A 21,304-nucleotide genomic window follows, 5' to 3' on the forward strand; every position below is an offset into this window, starting at 1 on the left:
AACACAGCATATATCTATTCAGGTGTTGTTCACCTCACCTGGGATGCTTCACACAGATTGGGTAAGTATCACCAAGGGCAGTGGGACCACATGTATGACAGATTAGAAATAGAACAGCAACAACAACCTGGTTCTTGACACAGATAGTTTGAGCAGCATTATATTAAAGGATGTACTGGCAGGGGAGATGGCGGAAGCTGTCCCAGGTATGGGGTTAGTTACAAGCACAAGGTAAAGTCTACCCAACAGTTTCCAGTTTCACAGTTTACAATTATTAATACAGTCTGGATTTTAATAGTCATACCAAATCAATCAATCAATCAATCAATTTTATCCTTGAGAGACAACCAGAGAACTGGCTAAAACACCCTCTTGCCCATATACCTTCTGAGACTATTCTGAGTTACTCAAGAAATATTTCCTGAATGTTTGACTCATCAAGAACTTTGCTAACTATTAACTCTTAGAACTTAAGAACAAGGTCTTTTTGCTGACTGTTGTTCTCCAAGCACTAGCACAAAGGCCTTATACGAAGGCACTCAATACAAATTTGTTGAGTGAATGGGTAAAAGAGGGTTGGAAAAGACATATAAGACAAAAGACCATCTAGTTAGTGAAAGTTTACAGTAAGAAATAAAAGCACAGGAGGCTAAGCAAGAGGACTGAGGAAGAAGAATGAAAACAGATCTGAGGGAAGAAGTTGACAAGCATGGAGGCTAGAGCTTTGAGCTGTGTATGTAAGGAAGCAGATGACAGGGAAGGAGATGGGAGAAAGAGGAGGAGATGAACAATGGAGAATTAAGAATTATGCCACTTGGTGCAGAGAGATGGTATCCGATGCCTCAGCGGGGAGAGGGCCCCACGCAGTGGTTAGGAAAAATGCTGGAAAGTCAGAAAAAGAGAGGACAAGTTAGAAGAAAACCTGTTTTGACAACACTTTCCAAATGCTTAGTCTCATAAATGAAACTGTTGGGATTCCACTCAAACATCAGTAGATGGCAATCTCTGAAGCTGTTAAAATGAACTAAAGTAAAGAACTCCAACGCCAGCTAGGAATTGCACTGAGGGTGTTCAGAGCACCAGAGAAACCATGAAAGAAGCAGGAGGAAGGCCACTGACAAGAAAAAAAAATAAAAACACATAGGTAAATTGTATATGAAAATTAATATATCAGGTGACACTGTTGGATAGCTTTAAGAAATGATTTGTCACCAGATTAAAACTGAAAAAGAAATTATGGGCTACAATATTGAAATAGTTATTTTTTTATTTTTACATTTGAAATAGTTATCTAAAAATAAAAATGCCAGAATAGAGTTACACCCTCACTTTTCTGTATGAACACTTATCACTTATACACATCCACAACAGGAGCACAACACTCCATTTAGCTAACACCTGCTGTGCACCAGGCATTTTGCAATCTTACTCCTGATGCTAGCGACCACTCTAGAGCCAAGGACTGTGAGGAGTGAGGGAGCTTTCTCAGCGAGCTGATGTGTGCTGGTCTGTGTCTCCATTTCTAGGTAACAACCAGAAACTTAGGGTCTTTCCCCGGTCCACATCCCTTTCTAGTACAGTCTACCTGGGTGGAGTGAGCTGCCACCGTGCCAGTGGTGAAACAACTGGAGAAGCCCCACATAAATTGGTACCGTTTCTTCTAATCCTCTTTGATACTAAAATTTGAAACAAATTTCATGAGCTACAGTAGTTGCTATTCCAGACAGTCCCTAACTTTCTAGCAATGTTTTAATTTTCTAACTAATTTATTTTATTAACTTTAACCCAAATATTCTTCCCTGGGGGAGTGGAAGACATCCATCCCCAGAGCTGTGAGTGCTTTCTGCAGGGGAGTGACTCTTCAGGCCTGCCTGTGCAAATGTTAGACATAAAAGTTCAATCTGTATTACAAAGTCTGATCTCTGAGAGTGCCTTGCTTGTTGCAGGAGACATTTCTTTCCCTGGCTTATTTGGAAGACCCCATCCTACCTCCTTGAGGAGAGGGTCTGTGTCTGGATTGGAGGTCTCTGTGGTGGTGGAGGAGCTGTCGTCGTCAGCCAAGGAGTCCTTCAGCTCATCTTCCTGTGGCTTTCCCTTTCCTTTCTTTTCCTTTTCCTCTTGCTTCTTAGGTGGCTTCACCTTGCGCTGAAGAGGTTTTCCTTTCCCTGGGGGTGAAAACGAAAGTAAAATAACTTGCTTTTTAAGTAGCTCAGAAAACATAGCCATTAACAATTTCTTTTGAAGAGGGTGTACTCTTTTTCTGATTAATAAAGCTTTCTTTCTCAACTACTCTATGAAAGCTTTCTAAATCATTTTTTGCCTTTTTGATTATTTTCCCTGCAATGTTTTAAAGACTTTATTTTTTTAAGAGCTGTTTTAGGTTCACAGCAAAACTGAGGGGAAGGTACAAAAATATCCCATATACTTCCAGCCCCCACATATGCAGATTTCCTCATTATTAACACCTCTACGAAAGAGAAATACTTATTACAACTGATGAACTTTGGTTAGAATATTTTCAAAATTCAGCTTCACTGAAGCATAATTTACAAACAAGATAGGTCCATCCTAGGTATAGTATTCAGTGAGTTTTGGCAAACTCAGTACTTTTGACAAATCTGTATGTCTACATTACAAAACTTTTTATATTCTAGAGGGTGATGTAGTTTTGAAAAGACACAGAAGTGAAAAGCAGAGATCCTTTCAAATCTGTTTGGCAATGGACCCAAAGGTGACAAAGGATGGCTGTTCCATAACTAGTTGGATGATCTTGGCCTTTCACCTGAAAGGTAGGCAAGACAAGAGTCTACAGGGTGGTAGAGCCCTGCAGAAAGCCCTCAGAAGAGTGTCACATAATGTTACAATAGGAAGGAGAACAAAATAAAGCCACAGAAAGCCTGTTATTTAAAAATGGATGCTCCCAAGATAAAAGAGACTTAGCATTGTTTGCCAGGCAGCGTTCTATTTGCTGGGAAGACAGCAGTGAAGACCAACAACACAACCCTTGCCCTCACAGAGCTTATATTTCAGTTGAACTAAACAGCAGAGATATCCCTGGATCCCAGCAGCTCAAATGCACCTGCAAAATTATCTGAGTGAGCAGGCTGGGTAAAGTTACAGAAGCCGCCTAAGCCACAGTTTAACTTACACTGCACATGTCACTTAAAAATACATCCCTTTGAGAATGATGACTTAATACAACTTATTAAAAACTTGATTGTTTTATGATTACTGTTAATGGGCATCCGACTCAAACTTTGGCTGCTAGATCAGGGGTTGGCAAACTACAGCCTGTGGGCAAATCTGTTCTGTGGTCTATCTTTTTTGACTTGTGAGCTAAAAATAACTTTTATATTTTTAAGTCACTAAAAAAAGAAAAAGGGAATATGCAATGGAGATAGTTTGTGGTACACGAAGCCTCAAATACTATTTGGCTCTTTAAGGAAAAAGTTTGCTGAGCTCTCTCTAGAAAAAGAATGAAAAAATAAATTTTGATTGATTTTCAGAAATGTCATTTCATCATTTATGTTCTTACTTATTCTAGGAGGTATTAGATATGGAACTATAACTGAAATATATGTCTCAAAATTTGAGAAGCTTTAGCAAAGATCAGCCAGTTGGTTTAATTCTAATAGTGCTCAACCTACCCTGAGTAGAGAGAGCTCATTTCCACCATGGCATGAGGGAAGGAGCTTGCTCTGGCCCCACAAGCCCTAGGGTTTTTCAGGTTCTGTGAGTTCAATAGTTCATGTGGAGAGTAATCTAAACTTTCCCACATGACCAACATCAATCCCCCACTCAATGAATTTTTCACCTGCAATTATACAATTTTAGGTTTCACGGGTGAGAGGCACTATCTATATAAATAATCTGAACTTAGAAGAACCTAATACCTCCTTAGTAAATAATTAAGCACTGGAGGTAATATTTTTTAAACTGGACTCAAAATTTGAAGCAACAGATACTCAAATTAAAGCAAAGGAAACATTTAACAAACCAATAGATAAGTTGAAAACCTGGGGAAAACAGCTTGCTTCATAAAAGAGTAGTTTATACTTTTTACCTCCAAATCCCTTTTTTATTAGCTTTTAATATGCTATGCTTGGATATCTGCTGTAGCACTTTAATGAATGTGACCTAAAAGGTTAACAATGATCTCATAACTGTCTAAGTCAGTTGGGCCGTGTCTCCAGTTCCAGGTAACAACCAACAGCTCAGGTCCATTCCCTGGGCCACATTTCCTACCAGGACAGTCTACCTGGGTAAGGAGTGAGCGGCTACTGAAGCCCATTGTGCCAGCAGTGATATGACAGGAGAAGCCCCATATAATGTAGAGGACATTTCTTCTCATCCTCTTTGATACTAGAATTTGAAACAAACTTTATGAGCTAGAGTAGTTTCCCCATCCCTTGACTTGCACATGTTCTCCCTGTCTGTCAGGTCCTGCCTTAGTCTGCGAATTCCACACAGCCAGGCATGTCCATCACTCTCCTGCCGAGACCTCTGTGACATTCTCATCTCCAAGTCTTTTTGCCAACACTGTCTTAATCCCACTACCCAGCTGCCACTCTTCGCTGTGGGCTGCAGAGTACAATGGAAGAAAATGGCACAGGTGCAAAAAAGTGCCAGTGACCCTCAACTGGGTCCCCAGTTTTGCCTGAGGGCCTGCTCTGTAAATCTACCTCATGTCCCATGGCTTCCCAGTCTAGAGAAATTTCAGTTATTTGGAATTTGACTGTTCCAGATTTCCACTATTTTCTGTTTCTATACTACCACTGCTCCCTTCAGCAGCTGACTGTTATTTTAGTTCAAACAAAAGCTCCCCTAATTCCCTCTACTGCCTCTTCATCTTTACCAATTCATCTGTATTGACGTGCTTGTGCATAGATGCCCCTTCCTTTATAATCTATGGAGCTGGGTCTCATCCTACCTCACCTCCTTGGAATTGGTTTTACCAATTACCTTCTCCCCTTTTTGGAGGAGGCATGAGTATAGTTACCCTTGAGGGTTAGAATCAGGTTTGGCCTGTCTCCCATATAATCCTCATGGAAACTTTCTTAGTCTGGATTTCTTCCTCTTTGGACACCCGGGGCCAGAGCAACACCAGTAACCAGGGTGCATTAGGCACACACATTCCTGTGTTAAAAGTTTTGATCTATATCACTGCTCTTAGCAATACTGGCTTTTTTGTTCTTGGCTCATAGACATTTTCAAGTACCATGTTCCCAACATTTTTAAATTAAAAATAATTAAACACATAATATATGTATCCCTTTTTCTCATTTGCAATTAAAGTATAGTGAAACTGCAGGATAAAGAGCAAATGTTCCCTTTTGTTCATTTGCCCCTGCACATACACAAAATGTGGCCACTGTTAATGGCCTGATGTAAAAGTTTCTGAGTCACAGTAACCTGATTTTCAGTCCCATCATATTGCTGACATTACTCTTGCCAAGATCAAGTGGTATCTAACAGCCAGGCTTTGTGGAGCTCTACTGTATCTTTGCTTCTTCTGGACTTGCTGGGATTATACCAACCACACCTACTATTTATTTCCTGTCCTGCCAGCCTGCCTTCAGGATTCTTTCTTGTTACCAGCTTTGCCCTCAGGATTCTCTCTCTAGCCCTCTGCTTGTCCCATTTCTCACTGTCAAGATCAAGTTCCAAGCAGACGTTTCTGCAGGGATCCTCCACAGCCATCTTCAACTCAGCAGGCTAAAGATGTCATGTACTAGTTCCTGTCCTAATAATAATCACCACAGCAGCAGCTATATCCTACAATGTAGGTAGTAGGTATCCTCCCTGCTGAAGATAAAAAATGGAGACTCACAGACGTCATTTTTTCAAAGTCACAAAAAGTTGTTAAAGAGCAGAGCCAGGATGTGATTTGGGTCTGCCTGGTGGTAGAGCTTGGCCTTGTGATTCCTACCACTCTACTTTTCCAGACTCTACATAAAGCTGCCCCTCAGACTGCAAAATCCAGAAATGAGAAGGTTACAGACAGCATTGTTTCTTCAGTTGATGCACATACTGAGAAATGACTATACCAGGTTCAGAGTTTTAAACCTAAATCCAGCAATGGCCCCTGTTCAGCCCCTAGGATTCACATGCTATGGGGGAGAAACCACAAAAGTACAGAATCTAATTACTATCCAGGCACTGGTGGTAGGCCAGTCATAAACAGAGGGCAATTCTGGGTGCCACTTTTCATGAGGAAAAGTGATTGAAGGGATGACTATATGGGCTGCAAGTCATCCAACTTAGAGGGGGAAAGATTTAGGGAGATCACTTTTTTGAAGAGTTTGAATAGTCTTCAAAAGTAGAAGTTACATAATCTCCACTGTAAGGACTTTTTAGTTTGAGATATCGTGGGTGTAGAGAACAGGGTGCTTCTAAAAAGAGAAGGTTCATATTTAATGTAAACACAATGACTATTTGCAGGGGCCGTGGGGGTAAGCTTTAGAGAGATCATAAAGGTTCTGTTCAGTTAAAAGCCTATAATCTTATGATAAGGCACTATTTTGCAACCCTGAGATTAATGCCCATCATTAAAGGACATTTAAAAGATTATTTTCTTTATGTACATTATACTTCAATAAATCTACTTGTTGATGAAAAATATTCTGGCTCCTTCATTCTTTTCAAGCAGCAGCAGTGGGAAGGGTAACAAGTAGTAGGGCTACTCCTGTGAAGTTTGTAATCACTGTCTCCTCGTGGACTCAAAAATCACTAATAATGTGGTACCCGTGCTCCATCCTTAAATGTCTTTTAGTAGGTTGACTCTATGACTGCTGTGAAAATTAGGAAATATTTTTAAATTAAAAAATTTATGTTCTAGATGAATGACCCTAAAAGTAAAAATGGACCTATCACACGGATGTCAGAGGACTACCTGAGACACAGGTACTGAGGTGTTCAATGGCTGCCAATCTCTTTCTTTGTGATAAGGATAATATACATAATATGTATAAAAAAGCATTATTTTATTCATGCTTTCAATATGGGAAAAACAATAAATTGATCTAATAAAAAAACTAAGCATTCATTTAATATTACAATAAAAATTACTCTAAAATATGCAAACTCTACTAATGAGTTAACAAAAAAAGATTCCTGTGGATGAAGTTAAATAATAAGCAAACATTACTGGGTATTTGTAAGAGGACTCCGTATAACTAGTCTATTACTGGGACTTAGAAATTCTCTAACAGAAAACTCCTAGATCATGGGAAATCAGGTTTCTTCTGGTGTTTTAGGGCTGCCAATTTCTCTGCTTCCTGTGTAAACCAAAGTCCTTGGGCACATCAGTGGGGAGGCGCGTGGACAGACTTAAAATAACATATATTAGCTCAGTTGTCACAGGAAGGAAGATGCGAACAAAGCTCAGGTTGTATAGCGATTAAATGCAATACATTTACTGTTTTTTAATTTTTATTTTGAAAATTCCAAATTAGCCTACCTATGTATGTGTGGTATGCAAGTACTTCTAAGATGGCTCTCTGTGATCCTTACTTGGTATTTATGCTAGATTATAGCCTGGACCACACTTCAAATGAGTAGAACACTGCAAAAGTAATGGCATATCACTTCCAAGATTAGGTCATAGACTGTATCTTTTATCCTGCTAACCTTTTCTCTCTTGCTTTTTTGTTTGCTTGCTCTGGTGAAACCAACTGCTGTGAGCTGCCCTATGGAGAGGACCTATGGCAGGTTGCTGGCCATAGCCAGCAAGGAACTGAGATACTCAGTCCAATGGGCCTGAAGAACGGAATCCTGTCTCAACTGAATTCCAAGTGAGCTTGGAAGCAGATTCAGTTTCAGGTGAACCATAAGATGACTGCAGCGGTGGACAACACCTTGACTTCTGCATTGTAAGACACAGAAAACCCAGCTGAGCAATACCTAGATGCCTGATCCTCAGAGACTAAGAGAGCAAATGGTGGTGCTTTAAGGCACTAGTTTTCAGGGTAATTTGTTACTAAGAAATAAATTATACAATATGCAGAACTCTAAAGCAGGGGTCAGTAAAGTATTTCTGTAAAGGCCAGATAAGTATTTTCAGGTTTGTACATCTGATGGGGTCTATTGCAAGTACTCAACTCTGCTGCTGTAGCAAGAAAGCAGCCATAGATAACATGTAAAGGAATGTGCCTGGCTGGCTTCTAATAAAACTTATTTTATATATTTTTTACATCATTTTTCATTTTCGCACAATGTATGCATTTTCATCTTGGTTATAGTCCCCATACAATTCCCACCCCACCTTGTTTTGATCCTACTCCCTCCTCCCCCCCTCTCTGTAGTATGCCTCTGTTTTACAGTTGCTTGTTGATTTTGATTTTTACTTTATTATAATTAGTCTTTTTCCTGGTCCCTTATTTAGGTTTTCTAAAGTCCTGCTATGAGTGAGACCATCCGGTATTTTCCTAGGTATTTACCCAAAGGACACAGAAACATTAATTCAAAAGGGCACCTGCACCCCTATGTTTATAGCAACATTATTTACAATGGCTAAGCTATGGAAACAACCCAAATGCCCAAAAACAGATGACTGGATCAAGAAGATGTGGTACATATACTCAATGGAATATTACTCAGCAATCAAAAAAGATAAACTCATGTAATTTGCAGCAACATGGATGGAGCTGGAAGGGATCATGTTCAGTGAAATAAGCCAGAAAGAAAAAGAAAAATACTAATAAAACTTTCTTTTTATAAGAATAGGCAGTGATTTGGCCTTCTGGCTGTATTGTGCCAACCCCTGCTCTAAAGTACAGGCTGTGCAGGAAATCTTATTTTTGAGTTAAAAGGCAGATGATTTCCATTTACCAGTATGTATTTTAAAAAATAAATAAAAAAAAAAGCTCAACAGGTCAAAATAACTCAATAATCAAAGCCAGTTAAAGGGAAAACAGTAAATATCCAATAAATTTCTGAGTCTGGTAAGTAATCTAAGAAATACAAGCATCTTTTTGAACAAATGGAAACTTCTATTTGCATTTTGATATAGAAAAGTTGAAGTCATACTGGAGATAAATCTGAGCCAAAGGAACACTTATTAAACTAGTTGTTTACCACAACTACAATCACAATAGCTCCTTAAATATGCACTGGCTTTCCTCCCACACACATGCCATTCTGACAGAATACATGATTACCTTTGCTCTTTGACAATGGCGATGGCGGCTGCTCTGTAAACACTTCTAGGGGTGGGGAGTCATGGTGGTCGAAGTCTTTGTCCATGGCTTCTATGAGACTGGTGATATCTGAGTCCTCTGAGCTGTGCCTTGTGCTGCTGGCACGTTCTGGGTGGGAAGGGTGTGTGAGGGGGGCAGGTGACAGCCTTTCTGGCTGTGGCTCCTGGTGCTGAGGCACTGGCGGTGGCGGTGGAGGTGGAGAGTGCTGTTCCAGCGGGCTGTGGACATGGTGCTGGCTGCCATGCTGGTTCTGCTTTGCTCCTTTGGACTTTCTGCCTGCTGCATGGCCCTGGGCCACTGCATTTGAATCTAAGAGAATGGGGCTTGCTTTGCTAGCAGATTGTGCAGAAGTCCTGCTAGAAGTACTTGTACTGTTTTTCACTCTGATGCTTTCAGTGTCAGCTGAGTTTCTATTGCTGTGGCTGCTGTGTGGGTGGACTGATGTGCCACACTGTTTATGACTCCCTACATTGGTTCGGGATGATGAGCCGCCTGTTCCACAGAACCCCCTACTGTGACTGGGGTCACAGCTGAGTGTGTTCAAGCTAAAAAAAAAAAAGACCAATTGCACATCAGTAAAAAGAAACCTACATAAATCTAAGATTAAAATGTTTTATTTCATTAGTACAGCTACCCCTATGTAAACTACTTTAAGGATAAAACAAGATATAGGGATATTCTTCATAACTCTGTAATGTATATTCTATCTGAAAATTTAGGAATTGAATCAGTGATCTAACAAGAATATTTTAACTATAACAATATGAGAACAACACGATTTCTTCTATAAGTTCTTAGAAACTGAGAGCTACATACAGAGCATTATAAGTAATTAGAATTAAGAAATTTTTTCCCCTGACCAAAGATGAAAAGAGTATATTTTTTCTTTTAATTATACCAGTCAAATCTATGTATACTAGAAGATTTATTTCCAGCATATGAACATACTTTCCTTCAGATGAAATACCAACGATTCTCCTGAGATCAAATGGTCTTCCCACATCAAAGGGTGGGTTCGAGGCCTCAAAGGATAGTCGCCTTCGAAATGGCTCCCAAATTCCTTGAGCTTCTAAATAGGCTGTTCCAATTACCAAAAGAAATAGTGCACTGCAGGAGATTGGAGAATTGGGATTCGTTTGTTAGTGCAAGAGTAATAAAATTTGATGTCAAAAGCAGAGTTTTATGGTAAGTACCATATGATATAAAATTACAAAGATTCCTGTGATAATTTTAGTGGACAAGGTGAAAACAAAGAATTATGGATAAAATTCTGCCTGTCAATTTGTACTAAATGCCAACTTACATGGTGGAAATAATTATTTTATCAAAATAGGCACTTGTAAGATACTCCTCCCATTACCAAGAGAAGCATTTATCTTTTTTAGTTTTAACTTTGTAAGTCAACTTTTTCCCCTTAAAAGATGTATGGGGTACTGTAAATTGATTTAGAATATATGTGGTTCATAGAACACATAAAGAAATACATTGAAAAGAAGTGATTAGGATGCTGAGGATTTAAGAAGTACTACTAGCAGGTTTCATGTTGCTTAGGTGCTATTCAAGAAGAACAAGTATAGTAGGTCCTCCAATAAGGTCATTTTGTTGAATGTCATTTTATTACAATGTTTTTTATTACAATGTCCAACTAACGCTGAAAAAAAAAGATGGACTGGGTTTTCTGATATGCTGTTTTGCCTAAAGTTGCAGTTTCTAACTTAATGTAACTTTACCTGTAAACTATTAATATGAGTGCTTTTTTTCTTTTATGAAATCAACAGTGTACTTAATTAGTTTAATAAATTTCAAAGGAGACAATACTTGTTAGAATCCAAGAAAGGTTCAATTCTGACTGCTCCCACCAGTACATATAAGCTTGACTAAGGCATAGAAGTCTGTTTTGTTCTTTAGCAGATCCCCAGCACTCAGAACAGTGACGGGCACACAGTGGACACTTGATAAACAATGTCAAGTGAGGCCTGAATTCCAACCTTGAAAGAAAACACATGTACCTCATTATTCCTGAGATGATGATATATAGAGCCAGTTCCCAATTGGGTCTGGGTAGGGCTTCTGCACACGTTGCTAACATATGGTATGGAAGGGATGCATTCAAAACAAATACAAATTCAGAACCACTGGTTGTTATAAACTTCAATTCACGAATAATTCTAGAAGCGGTGAAATCAGGAGTAAACCTAAAATAGAATGACAATAAAACTAAGTTTTAAAAAGGTATCACAAACAGGCTAAGTGCAATACCAGTCCCACAGGCCTTTGGAACATATAATAGAATTTCAGATTTTGATACTTTTGCTCAACTTCCTCATTTTAAGATGGAGAAAGCATTGTCCATGAGGTTAATAACAAAAAGAATTAAATTCTGTGGATAACTGGAGTTATTCCCTTAATAGTAATTCAGGTCTCTGAGCTTCTTTCCTTTTTCCTCTTTTTCTAAATCCATGCTCCTCTCTCACAACAGATTCCCAATAATGTTTTTTCAAAAACAACCGTCCTAACTCTAATGAGCTTTACTTTCTTTCCTATTGTACTGCTGTGCGCCCTAGTTATTTTACTTTTATTTTTTGTTAACTGTGTGGTCTCAGCCAGAGAATCTGCTCCTTGAGGTGCAGTGTAACTTTAGGTGCAAAGTGTTATGCCTTACATTGAGTAACGGAGCTATCTGTTAAGTCAATATCCACTGAAGATCATGGAATTAGCAGTCAATTAAGGAGACAGAGGTTATATTTAGAACTTGAACTTTACAACATAGGTCATCAATTAAATGTTATGTTATGCTGCAATTATTGCCCTTATAGGCATTAAAATTGCCTTCTGGCCAAAATATTACACATTCTTGATACAAGTCTGCCGTGCTGCTGAAACTGAATTTACAGTTTATTTCCTAATACTTTGTGCTTTGACATAACCCTGAAAATAATTATGAAAATTGTTTCTAACATTATTTGATCTACTCTGGAGACAGAGGGAGTTTTACAGATTTGAAAACAAAGATATGAACAAATAAAGATTAAGTGAAAAAAATACATTTGTGGATAAAGACCTTTTTTGAGGGTGAGTATGAAAACATATCTTAATACAGAGTTTAAAGAACTCTAATCTGAAAATGTTAATGAGAAACGAGTGCTCCAGTATATAGTGTAGAAAATACTTACAATATGATTATGTCTTTTGAGGCGTTGGCGCTTAGTGCAAACTCTTGACAATTAACGACTTTAAAGCCATATCCCTCACATGAGTATCCACTGACTTCAATGGTTTCTATGTGAATTTGAAGTTGTCCTGTATTCTCTACTTTAAATGTTCTTTTCAATGTGAAATTTGGTTCTCTTAGTTTCAAACCTGAAGGAAAAAATTCAGGAGTGAGTATAAATTTTGCTATCATATTCTCCACGTCCAAATGAGTAATACATTCTTCATGAATTACTACAGGCCAGAGATTATAACTACTTTGTCATGCCAAAGACATGACCTATTACCCAGATTTCACTGGAAAGTACTCTAGGAAGTATACTTTCTGTGTTATTTTAGATGGCAAACAATTATAATTTATTTTTCATACTCAGAGTAAATCACCTAGGACAAGCAATGAATATTGATACTTTCAGTCTTTAAGATCCAACTTAAATAACCATGAAAACAAATTAGGATGTTTTCTTAAAATCTTAATTATTCATTAATATACACATGTACACATACAGAAACACCATTTTTGTTTCTGGAATTATTTATTGCTGGAAGTTAATGCTGAAATTTATATTCTTGGAACTGTCAGGGATACTTACTATCTGTACAATCTTTTAATAATGCTTCTGTGATTTTAAAGCGTAGGGAACTTCCTGGACCCGGAAGCTTGCCTGCTACCCTCAAGTTTTCAGTTGTTCCTTGTCCTTGGACCATCACAGTATCCATCACGGTCAGGTTATTTCTATGCAAGAACAAAAATTAACATATTTTTCTTCCACTACATTTGCACAATCTTTTGCTCTATAATTTTTACTTTTTTTAAAAAATAAAAATAATTCCACATCACCATCACATTTGATAATAACACAAGGGTAATCAAAACAATATGATAAATGTTTTAGAATTGTACTCCCCATAAAGGACATCTAAAAAGAAACTGTATTACGCTTTCAAAAATTTTTAATTGATCACTTCTAGCTGAAGACACTTTGGAGCAGAGTATTATTAACCCCTTTATCATGATCCAACCCAGTTGTTTTCTTGACTTTGTTTTAGGATGAATTTCTTCTGCATCATTTAATCTGAGGTTCATATACTCATCAAAACCAATGGTACAGCCTTCTACTCACAAATTCACCTGCTCGTAAGGTCACACCTGAATCTGAGATTTTGCAAGTATCTGAAGATAAGGTTGATGGGTTGCACTATTACCCTGTGCACTTTTTTGGTCCTGGGTATAGCACACCAAAGTGGATATTCACAAAGACCATACTAACCTTTACTGTTATTTTATAAACCATACAGACATTAATATACTATATTCAAGAATGAAAAAGTTATACTTTAAGATTTTAAAAATACACTGAAATGAGCAAGAGTTTTTCAATTTTAAAAGTCACACATGGTACGGCAAGAAATTACTCAGGTTTTTAAAATACAGAAGTCACAAAGGTAAATGTCATCAGGCATGGTATATGCGTGTTTTGAACAAAGGGAACATCCTATTTCATAAACGCAATATGCAAACTCATGATGGAATACATGTAGTAAGGATGTCTATGTAAGGATTAAATCAACATACACTTAAATCACAGAACATACCTGATTATGATTAGTGAAGAAACAGTTCTGTTGTGAACTGGAGTAAACTTTACTTTGACAGATTTCTTTTCTCCAGGTTTTAAAATTAGGTTTAAAATTAAATGGCGTGAGAGGCCCTCTGTAAATCCTGTTGAACTTTGTAGTGGATGAGCCTTGAGTCATTGGATAAACAAATTAGAGTCACTAATACATTCTCTGGAAATTTTTTTTTTCCCTCTACAGCTCAGTAGTTTCTTAAACTGAATATGTGAGCAGTTTTATTCCTCATTATTTACATACTGGTTAGTTGGCAAGTTGAACCAGGGGACTAATGATGACATTTCATTTCTGCATTAAGTCCCAAAAGGGCCTTTGCTCCTCAGGGCACCAAAGTCTTGTAGCAGGCATTTGTTTTTGTACGCAGATCATTTCACTTTCAACTTTTTAAATTTTGAATTATAATATACATACAGAAAAGAACACAAATCTAGAAGTGCTCAATGTTTTAGCACAATGGCTACCTAACCCACATAATCAAAGTCCTGATGCTGTTCTGGCTTTCAGTTATTTTTCGCTCCTCTCCTCTCAAGAGTATCAATTGGAGGGTTTTAAGATCTCAGTTATGAAGATCTCAGTTATGATTATTTTCATTTATAAAAATATTTCCAATTTATTCTGAAAGCTAAGCACAAAATTATTATTTCATAAATACTTAATTTTAAAGTCAAGGAATGGCTGTTTAATAACAAAAACATGCGTACAAAAATGAACAATGAAGTAAAATATATATAAATAAATTAAAAAAAAAAACAACCAAAATGTGACTTCTTGACAATTACAGATGAGATTAAAAAAATCTGCTTTTTTATTATAAAAAATCAATAGCTCACAAATAAGGATACAGTGTTTGTATTCTTAAGCAACATTTGGCTCTAAAAACCCCTATTATAGCTATACTATAACCAGTATGGTTCTGGTAACATATGGAAGGAGAATGGGTTTTGTGTGATTTTCTACTACAGTTGGCATAATTAGGTTTAATATACACAGATCTCTTTGCATTAGCCTGATCCTACAAACAAAACTTATAGTTATTAGACTATGAAGCAAAAGACTTTTTACCTTTCCATACTGAGGCAACTTTTTGTTCCTGCCTCTAAAATTTTTCTGTCAGTGTCTACCAGGACAACAGAATGTTCTGATTGCTCCAAAATGTTTGGTAAATAAGTTTCCTTTTAAAAAAACATTTGAGTAATTTATGGATACATTACATATATCTTTCCCACACACACTAGCTGATTTAAACTCTGAAGTGGGCAATACTTTAGGCAGCCATGATACTTCAGGGATACTATTAAATGACTTCAGTATTCTCAATAATTTTATAGGGATGGTACTCAGAGTGACCCTGGAACTCTTGGGGATCTCAGAGATCTTTTAAGGGTATCTGTAGAGTCAAATTATTTATATACACTGACAGACGCTATTTGCCTCCCTCACTGTGTTGACATTTGCACTGATGGTGAGCAAAAGCAATGGAAGAGTAAAACTGCTGACCCTTTAGCATGGAGGGGGCAGTGGTATCACACTTTCCTAGTAGCTACTGTCTTCTTCACTAGTATTTGTATATTTTTTTGTTTGTTTTTTTATTTTTTTTAAGATTTTATTTATTTATTTATACAAGCACTGGGTACAGTCAGAAGCGTGGGAGGGTGAGAGAATTCACCAGAGCCAGAGCGGGGAGCAGAACAGGCAGACTGATGAAACATGCTGCTGAGGGGAGCAGCGGGCGTGGCAGGAGAGGTCTGCTTGCCATGTGGGACCCTCGCCGGCGGCCGGGGATCAAACCGGCACTGCAGAGCCTGCGGGCAGGTTCGCAGTCCACCGCTCAACCACTGCGCCACCAGGGGAGGCCCCACTAGTATTTGTATTTTAAAATAATGTCCTTGATCAGGTAGTAATAAATATTCATATTAAATTTCAACCCTTCAGCACATCACTTTAATATTCTGCATGAGAAACGGGAAACATGCAAACGTACTCCTGCTGGATACTGAACCACCTACCATGTTGTCTTGAAAAGTTGACATTTGAGATGAAAACTAAACTAGGGGCTTTTCTCATGGAATATTATCTCTATTGGTGTTCCTGACAATTTAAATGACAATCTGGTTATTCAAATGGGAGTTAGTTGGTATACATTTTCACAAAAAATGAAGTGGATATGTATCTTTAAGGAAAACTACTTAAGTATTGTTGTTAATGATAAAATTTGAGTGTTTGAGTAAAATCTGGAATTTTTGAAAACTTCTAATTGCCCATGAGCTTGACAGCTTCCTAGTAAAGAACTACCTAATGATATTGGTAGTTATATTAATGAAATTGATTTAGATATTGCAGAATGAATTGTGTCAACACGTGGAAGCTCTGAATATCTCATTGAACCAATATTTTCCAAATGACTGATGTGTGGTGCTATAGATAATAAAATGGCAATTAAGATATTCCTTTTTTCTACTCCATGTCTGTATCAGGTCATATCAAATATTTATCACATACTCCAACCAAACAGTATTCATAGAAATTAAATACAGAAGCAGATATTAAATCTGAGTATTAAGTTGGAGCATCATTACAAAGATTTGATAAAACAATCTACTCACTGTCTTGCAAAAAAATTATTCTTTGCAAAATACTTTTCATTTGTATCTTACCTATGTTAAATGGCTTTATTATTTTTTGGGGGGGTTATTATTTTTATTTTAAGTAAATTAAATGAATATTTTAGAGACCTCTGAGTTTAATGTAAATATCGATAGCTGTAACTCACATGAACAAAAACCTCTCTGGAATCCTTAATAATTTTTAAGATTATAAGGGAGTTCTGAGACCAAATATTTTGAGAATCACTGTTTTATAGCACTGTAGAAAACTATGATAAAATTTATCCTAAGCTTAACTGTAAGACCTTGTCCAAAATTTCTTTTTTAAAATAAACATCTGAGGTGTAGTGTATTCTAATTTCCATTTTTGTCTCTCATAGTGCCTATATCTTCAGTGTTTTTTATCTTAATATCACTAAAGTATTTGTATTTGAAAAGACAGAAAATGTGATTATTAGCTCATTTACTTCTTATGTATATTTCCTTCCTTATAAAAGCAGAATGAAGGGCGTGTCTGGTTACTGAGCTTTTAATCTTTTATTGAGTCATTTGGAGTGTAGATAACCTTGAGATTATTAGCATTTAATGGCATTTAGTGGTTGGGAAAAGTAAAGTACAAATAGATTCCAAGAGGAGGGCACAAGACTAGGAGATAGAACTGTCTAAATTTCAGTCCAGTGTTCTATCCAACACTGGGCAGAAAAAAACTACAACACTGAAAATCACTTTCTTATACAAGATTGACTTAAAGACAGACTTACAAAAAACTATTCCATAAAACATGCCAGCCATGGGAAAGAACACAAATGTTTCAAGAACTATAAAACATCTGCTTTGACAGTAATTAATGATTCATAATCAGCAATGACCAGGTGGGAGGATGGTATGGGCAAGGATACCGGAGATGGAGAGAATTAGACTTGAATTTCTTCTGCCAGCTATCACAAATATGAACTTGGGAAAATTACTTCCTCTTTCTGAGGTGTTTTTCCCACTAACAGAAAGGAAACAGTTATCTCTTAGGGTGGTTAATCATTATTCAGCCTTGTTGCTGTAATGATTACATGAAATTATAAATGTGAATATCCCTGGCATAATGCTGACAGATAATAGGTGCTCACGAAATAATGGTTCTTTATTACAGCCTGAATTACTGAACACCACCCTATTGCCTTTCTTTCTTAGCTTAGTTAGCTATAAGCTGGCTTATTTAGTTAACATTCATTGAGAACTTCCTCTATACTAAGGAACCATTCTAAGGGCTTCCAAGTGATTTGTTTAATGTGTTCAACAGTGTTGTAAAACACACATTATTAACTTCATATTCAAGAGGAGGTTAAAGTTTAGAAAGATTTATTTACTTGGTCAAGGTGATAACTTTAGAAGATACAAAGCTATGATTACTGTGGGAGCCAACCTCCTTTGTTTTATACTCAGCAAAGACCCTACAACAAGGAGAGGAAGGAGGTAACAATTAATTGTTCTCACTTAAAGTAGTTCAGATGATGGAGGATTAACTAGATTCCTAGTCTCATTCATTCAACACTTTTCATATTACTAATACAGGAAGGAAATAAGATAGTTAGAATACAAGCCCTCAAGGAGTTTATGTTCAGATTTGGAAAACAAGGTATCATATATTAAAAAAGGAAACAAAAACCAAAGAAAACATGGATGTAAATGAAGTCATGTAAATTCAAGACAGCCTAACTAGTGAAGGCTTCACGGTGAGTAGGATTAGCATGAGGAGTATTTTTAGGATGTGGCTGGGCAGCAGGAAGGGCACTAAGACCAAGTCTTGGGCAAGTTTGCAAGAGGCTTTATTCTGAGTGTGAGTTTACTGATTGATACATACCCTATATACTAAAACCTTATATAGTAATGAGTGGTCAGTGGCTGCTCAGACTGGCCTGTGTGATAGAGAATATTTTGTTTCTAGAACAAACCAGCTTATGTAGACATTAATTACTTCAAGAATATATACTGAATGAAAATTATGCATGATATTGTGGTAAGTATGAATATAGTAGGCTAAGGGGCTAGTATTCACAGAACTTATAATTTTATTAGAAAATACCAAAAATAAAAATTTAAATAATGAAGCTCAATATTTTGAGGCTTAATAGAAATAAATTATGTATTAGTATGTATATTTCATATGTATATTATATACACATCTAAAATCCTGGATTTTTTATCTTCTAATAATTGCAATGCTCTAACTTTTTCGGTAACTTGCCCTTCCGTCAAATTTAAGGGCAGTCAATAGTTTTCTTTCACATTTGCAATGATCATATTATAGAATTATTTCTTTGGAAAAGTATGAAGTTTGAATACTTACACTGTTTCTGAAGACTTGGAATTCTAGTGTTTTTAGATCTATCTTTGCCATCTTACTCAAGTTAAACCTAAAATAAAAAATGTAAATATATTTCTTTGTAAGTAGCATCATAATTAAAGGGGTTATAGAGTAATTTATTGAATTTGTGCTTTGTTTGCAGATTAATATTTGGCAATTTTACCAGATTAATGGACTGCAAAAATTGAAGATCCCAATCGAAAACATTTATATTTTGTTCATTTTCTAACACTAAAATATTTGAAAGGGTATACTTGCTTTCTCTTTATAATTTTTTAGGTAAAAGTCCCACATTACTTTCTCTTGTCTTAATCCAAAAGCTTTTCTGGATGTTATCTTGCTTAACAAAGTATCAATTCTCTCTCCAGAACTTTCTTTCCATTTTAATTACAGTTTCAGAATTTATCTAAGCCAAATTTATTATTTTAAGATCCACAATAAGGTTTTAATGTGCAAAATAGTAATTCAGTGCTAACATGGGAACATCTTGATTATCTAAAGTAATGCTTACCTTGATAATAACTTATCTACAAAGACCGAAGGGTTGGAATATAAAGCCAGAGGAATAAATTGAACATAGATAGGAACATCTGCAGGATTTTCTAGAGTAATCTCTTCTTCCTTCAACGAAATGACAAAATAATAAATGAAGGCTTTCCACAGTTAAAGAGTAGATACTTAGTAACTCTATAATGTATTTTCAAGAAAAACCCAAACTGATGTTACTTGGAATACTTACTGAAGAGCAGTTTGTGTTAGTAAGTGGGAATTTCAAGTGCCGGGGCGAGCTGAGTATGGAGGGCCAGGAGAGCTCAGCAGTGATTTTTGACAATATATTTTTTTGAAGGTCTGTATTTACTTCAAATATAGCACTCAATCTGGAAAAACAATTTGTAAGTCATTACCAACACGAAATATTTCAGTGTTCTGAACATAACACATTAATTAATAGGTTGTGTACTTGAGAAATTTTATTCTGGCCCTGAATAAACAGAGATATATCTGCTTTACTATTTTACTATGCTTTTGATAGAGGCCAGGTATAAGGATGTCTCTATTTTGACATAAAGAACTGCCAAGATATCTATCATTGGTCACCGGTATTGTTTTTACACTGAATATGTAGAGAAAAAATAGTATACGATGCTATGGGAATCCTAAAGAACCCTATATACCCAAGTAGAAACATCTAAATATGAATAGCAGTGTGCTAAAAATATTTTCAGTAGAACTAATGACATGGCAGTGCATAGCTTGGCATATGGCTTCCTCCCAACCACTTGAGATTAAAAAAAATGCTGATATGCAATGAAGATGCCAGCTGAGTATTATATACAAGGGTTTTGTGCAGAGAAAAGTAAACTTATCAACAATATTCAGGATCTCACTTGAAAAATGTTTATAAGTCAGCTGTTTAGAACTCAGAATACATTCCCGAAGGAAATAATATTATACAATGGGCTAAGCTCCTTAGGCCTAAACACTGATATCTATCTTAACTTACAAAAACTACTGAGCTAATGTACTCTAATATTTGTGAGAGTATAGGTTTTTTTTTTTTTTAATAAAACTAGTAACAGAAATTCTCTATAACATGCACATTGACAAAGCAATACAAAGGCAGGAACAGGGAAAATGCCACATTCACTGTTCAGCTGGGAAAGGTAGCCCAGGTGGAATGCTGGGCATGCAGAAAGGAAGGCAGGAGTTTTGGTGGGTGGGAGGTGAAGAGATTAATAAATCTAAAGCAGCAGTATTATTATTCATAACTGAATATTAAAACTTACAAAATGCCAGTTCATAACATCCATGACAGAAACGTGGGGGGCCAGGAGTGTTTTAATTATGGTTTTCTTATTGAATTTACAGAAGTCTCTCTGTATTTATTTTAAACATTATAAAGTAAAAAATTTAACTCTCATTTGCTTTACGAAAACTTTTCACAGCAGATTATTTGGATAAACAGAAACCATCAGATTTTATAATGAAATTTTTTATGGAGGTAATATTGGTTTACATTGTTGTCTGTGTATTAAAAGTACAGGACCGGGCCTCCCTGGTGGCGCAGCAGTTGAGCGCTGGGTTGCGAAGCTGCTCGCAGCCTTTGCAGCGCCGGTTCGATCCCCGGCTGCTTCCCGGCCACCGGAGGAGGGCCCCACATGGTGCCCAGACCTCTCCTGCTGCCCGCTGCTCCCCTCAGCAGTGTACTTCGGTCCCTCTGCCTGCTCTGCTCCCCGCTCTGACTCTGGGGAATTCTCTCACCCTCCTGCACTTCTGACTGTACCCAGTGCTTGTATAAA

General features: G+C 36.8%; 1 protein-coding gene across 2 annotated transcripts in view; it reads right to left on the minus strand.

Moving 5' to 3' along the window:
- Positions 1 to 21,304, minus strand: part of TMEM131 (transmembrane protein 131) — a 138,852-nt gene that overhangs the window by 17,725 nt on the left and 99,823 nt on the right. For both annotated transcript variants that reach the window (XM_037527898.1, XM_054701883.1), the window contains exons 23-32: positions 19,744 to 19,882; positions 19,516 to 19,625; positions 18,987 to 19,053; positions 14,004 to 14,155; positions 13,001 to 13,143; positions 12,371 to 12,557; positions 11,207 to 11,392; positions 10,146 to 10,304; positions 9,159 to 9,742; positions 1,990 to 2,165 (exon numbers count right to left, since the gene is read on the minus strand). In XM_037527898.1, the coding sequence (XP_037383795.1) occupies positions 1,990 to 2,165; positions 9,159 to 9,742; positions 10,146 to 10,304; positions 11,207 to 11,392; positions 12,371 to 12,557; positions 13,001 to 13,143; positions 14,004 to 14,155; positions 18,987 to 19,053; positions 19,516 to 19,625; positions 19,744 to 19,882 (1,903 nt within the window). The remainder of the gene's footprint in view (positions 1 to 1,989; positions 2,166 to 9,158; positions 9,743 to 10,145; positions 10,305 to 11,206; positions 11,393 to 12,370; positions 12,558 to 13,000; positions 13,144 to 14,003; positions 14,156 to 18,986; positions 19,054 to 19,515; positions 19,626 to 19,743; positions 19,883 to 21,304) is intronic.

Source organism: Talpa occidentalis, unplaced genomic scaffold, assembly GCF_014898055.3.
Source record: "Talpa occidentalis isolate TD23 unplaced genomic scaffold, MPIMG_talOcc4v2.1 talOcc4.5, whole genome shotgun sequence".
NCBI classification, from domain to species: Eukaryota; Metazoa; Chordata; class Mammalia; order Eulipotyphla; family Talpidae; genus Talpa; species Talpa occidentalis.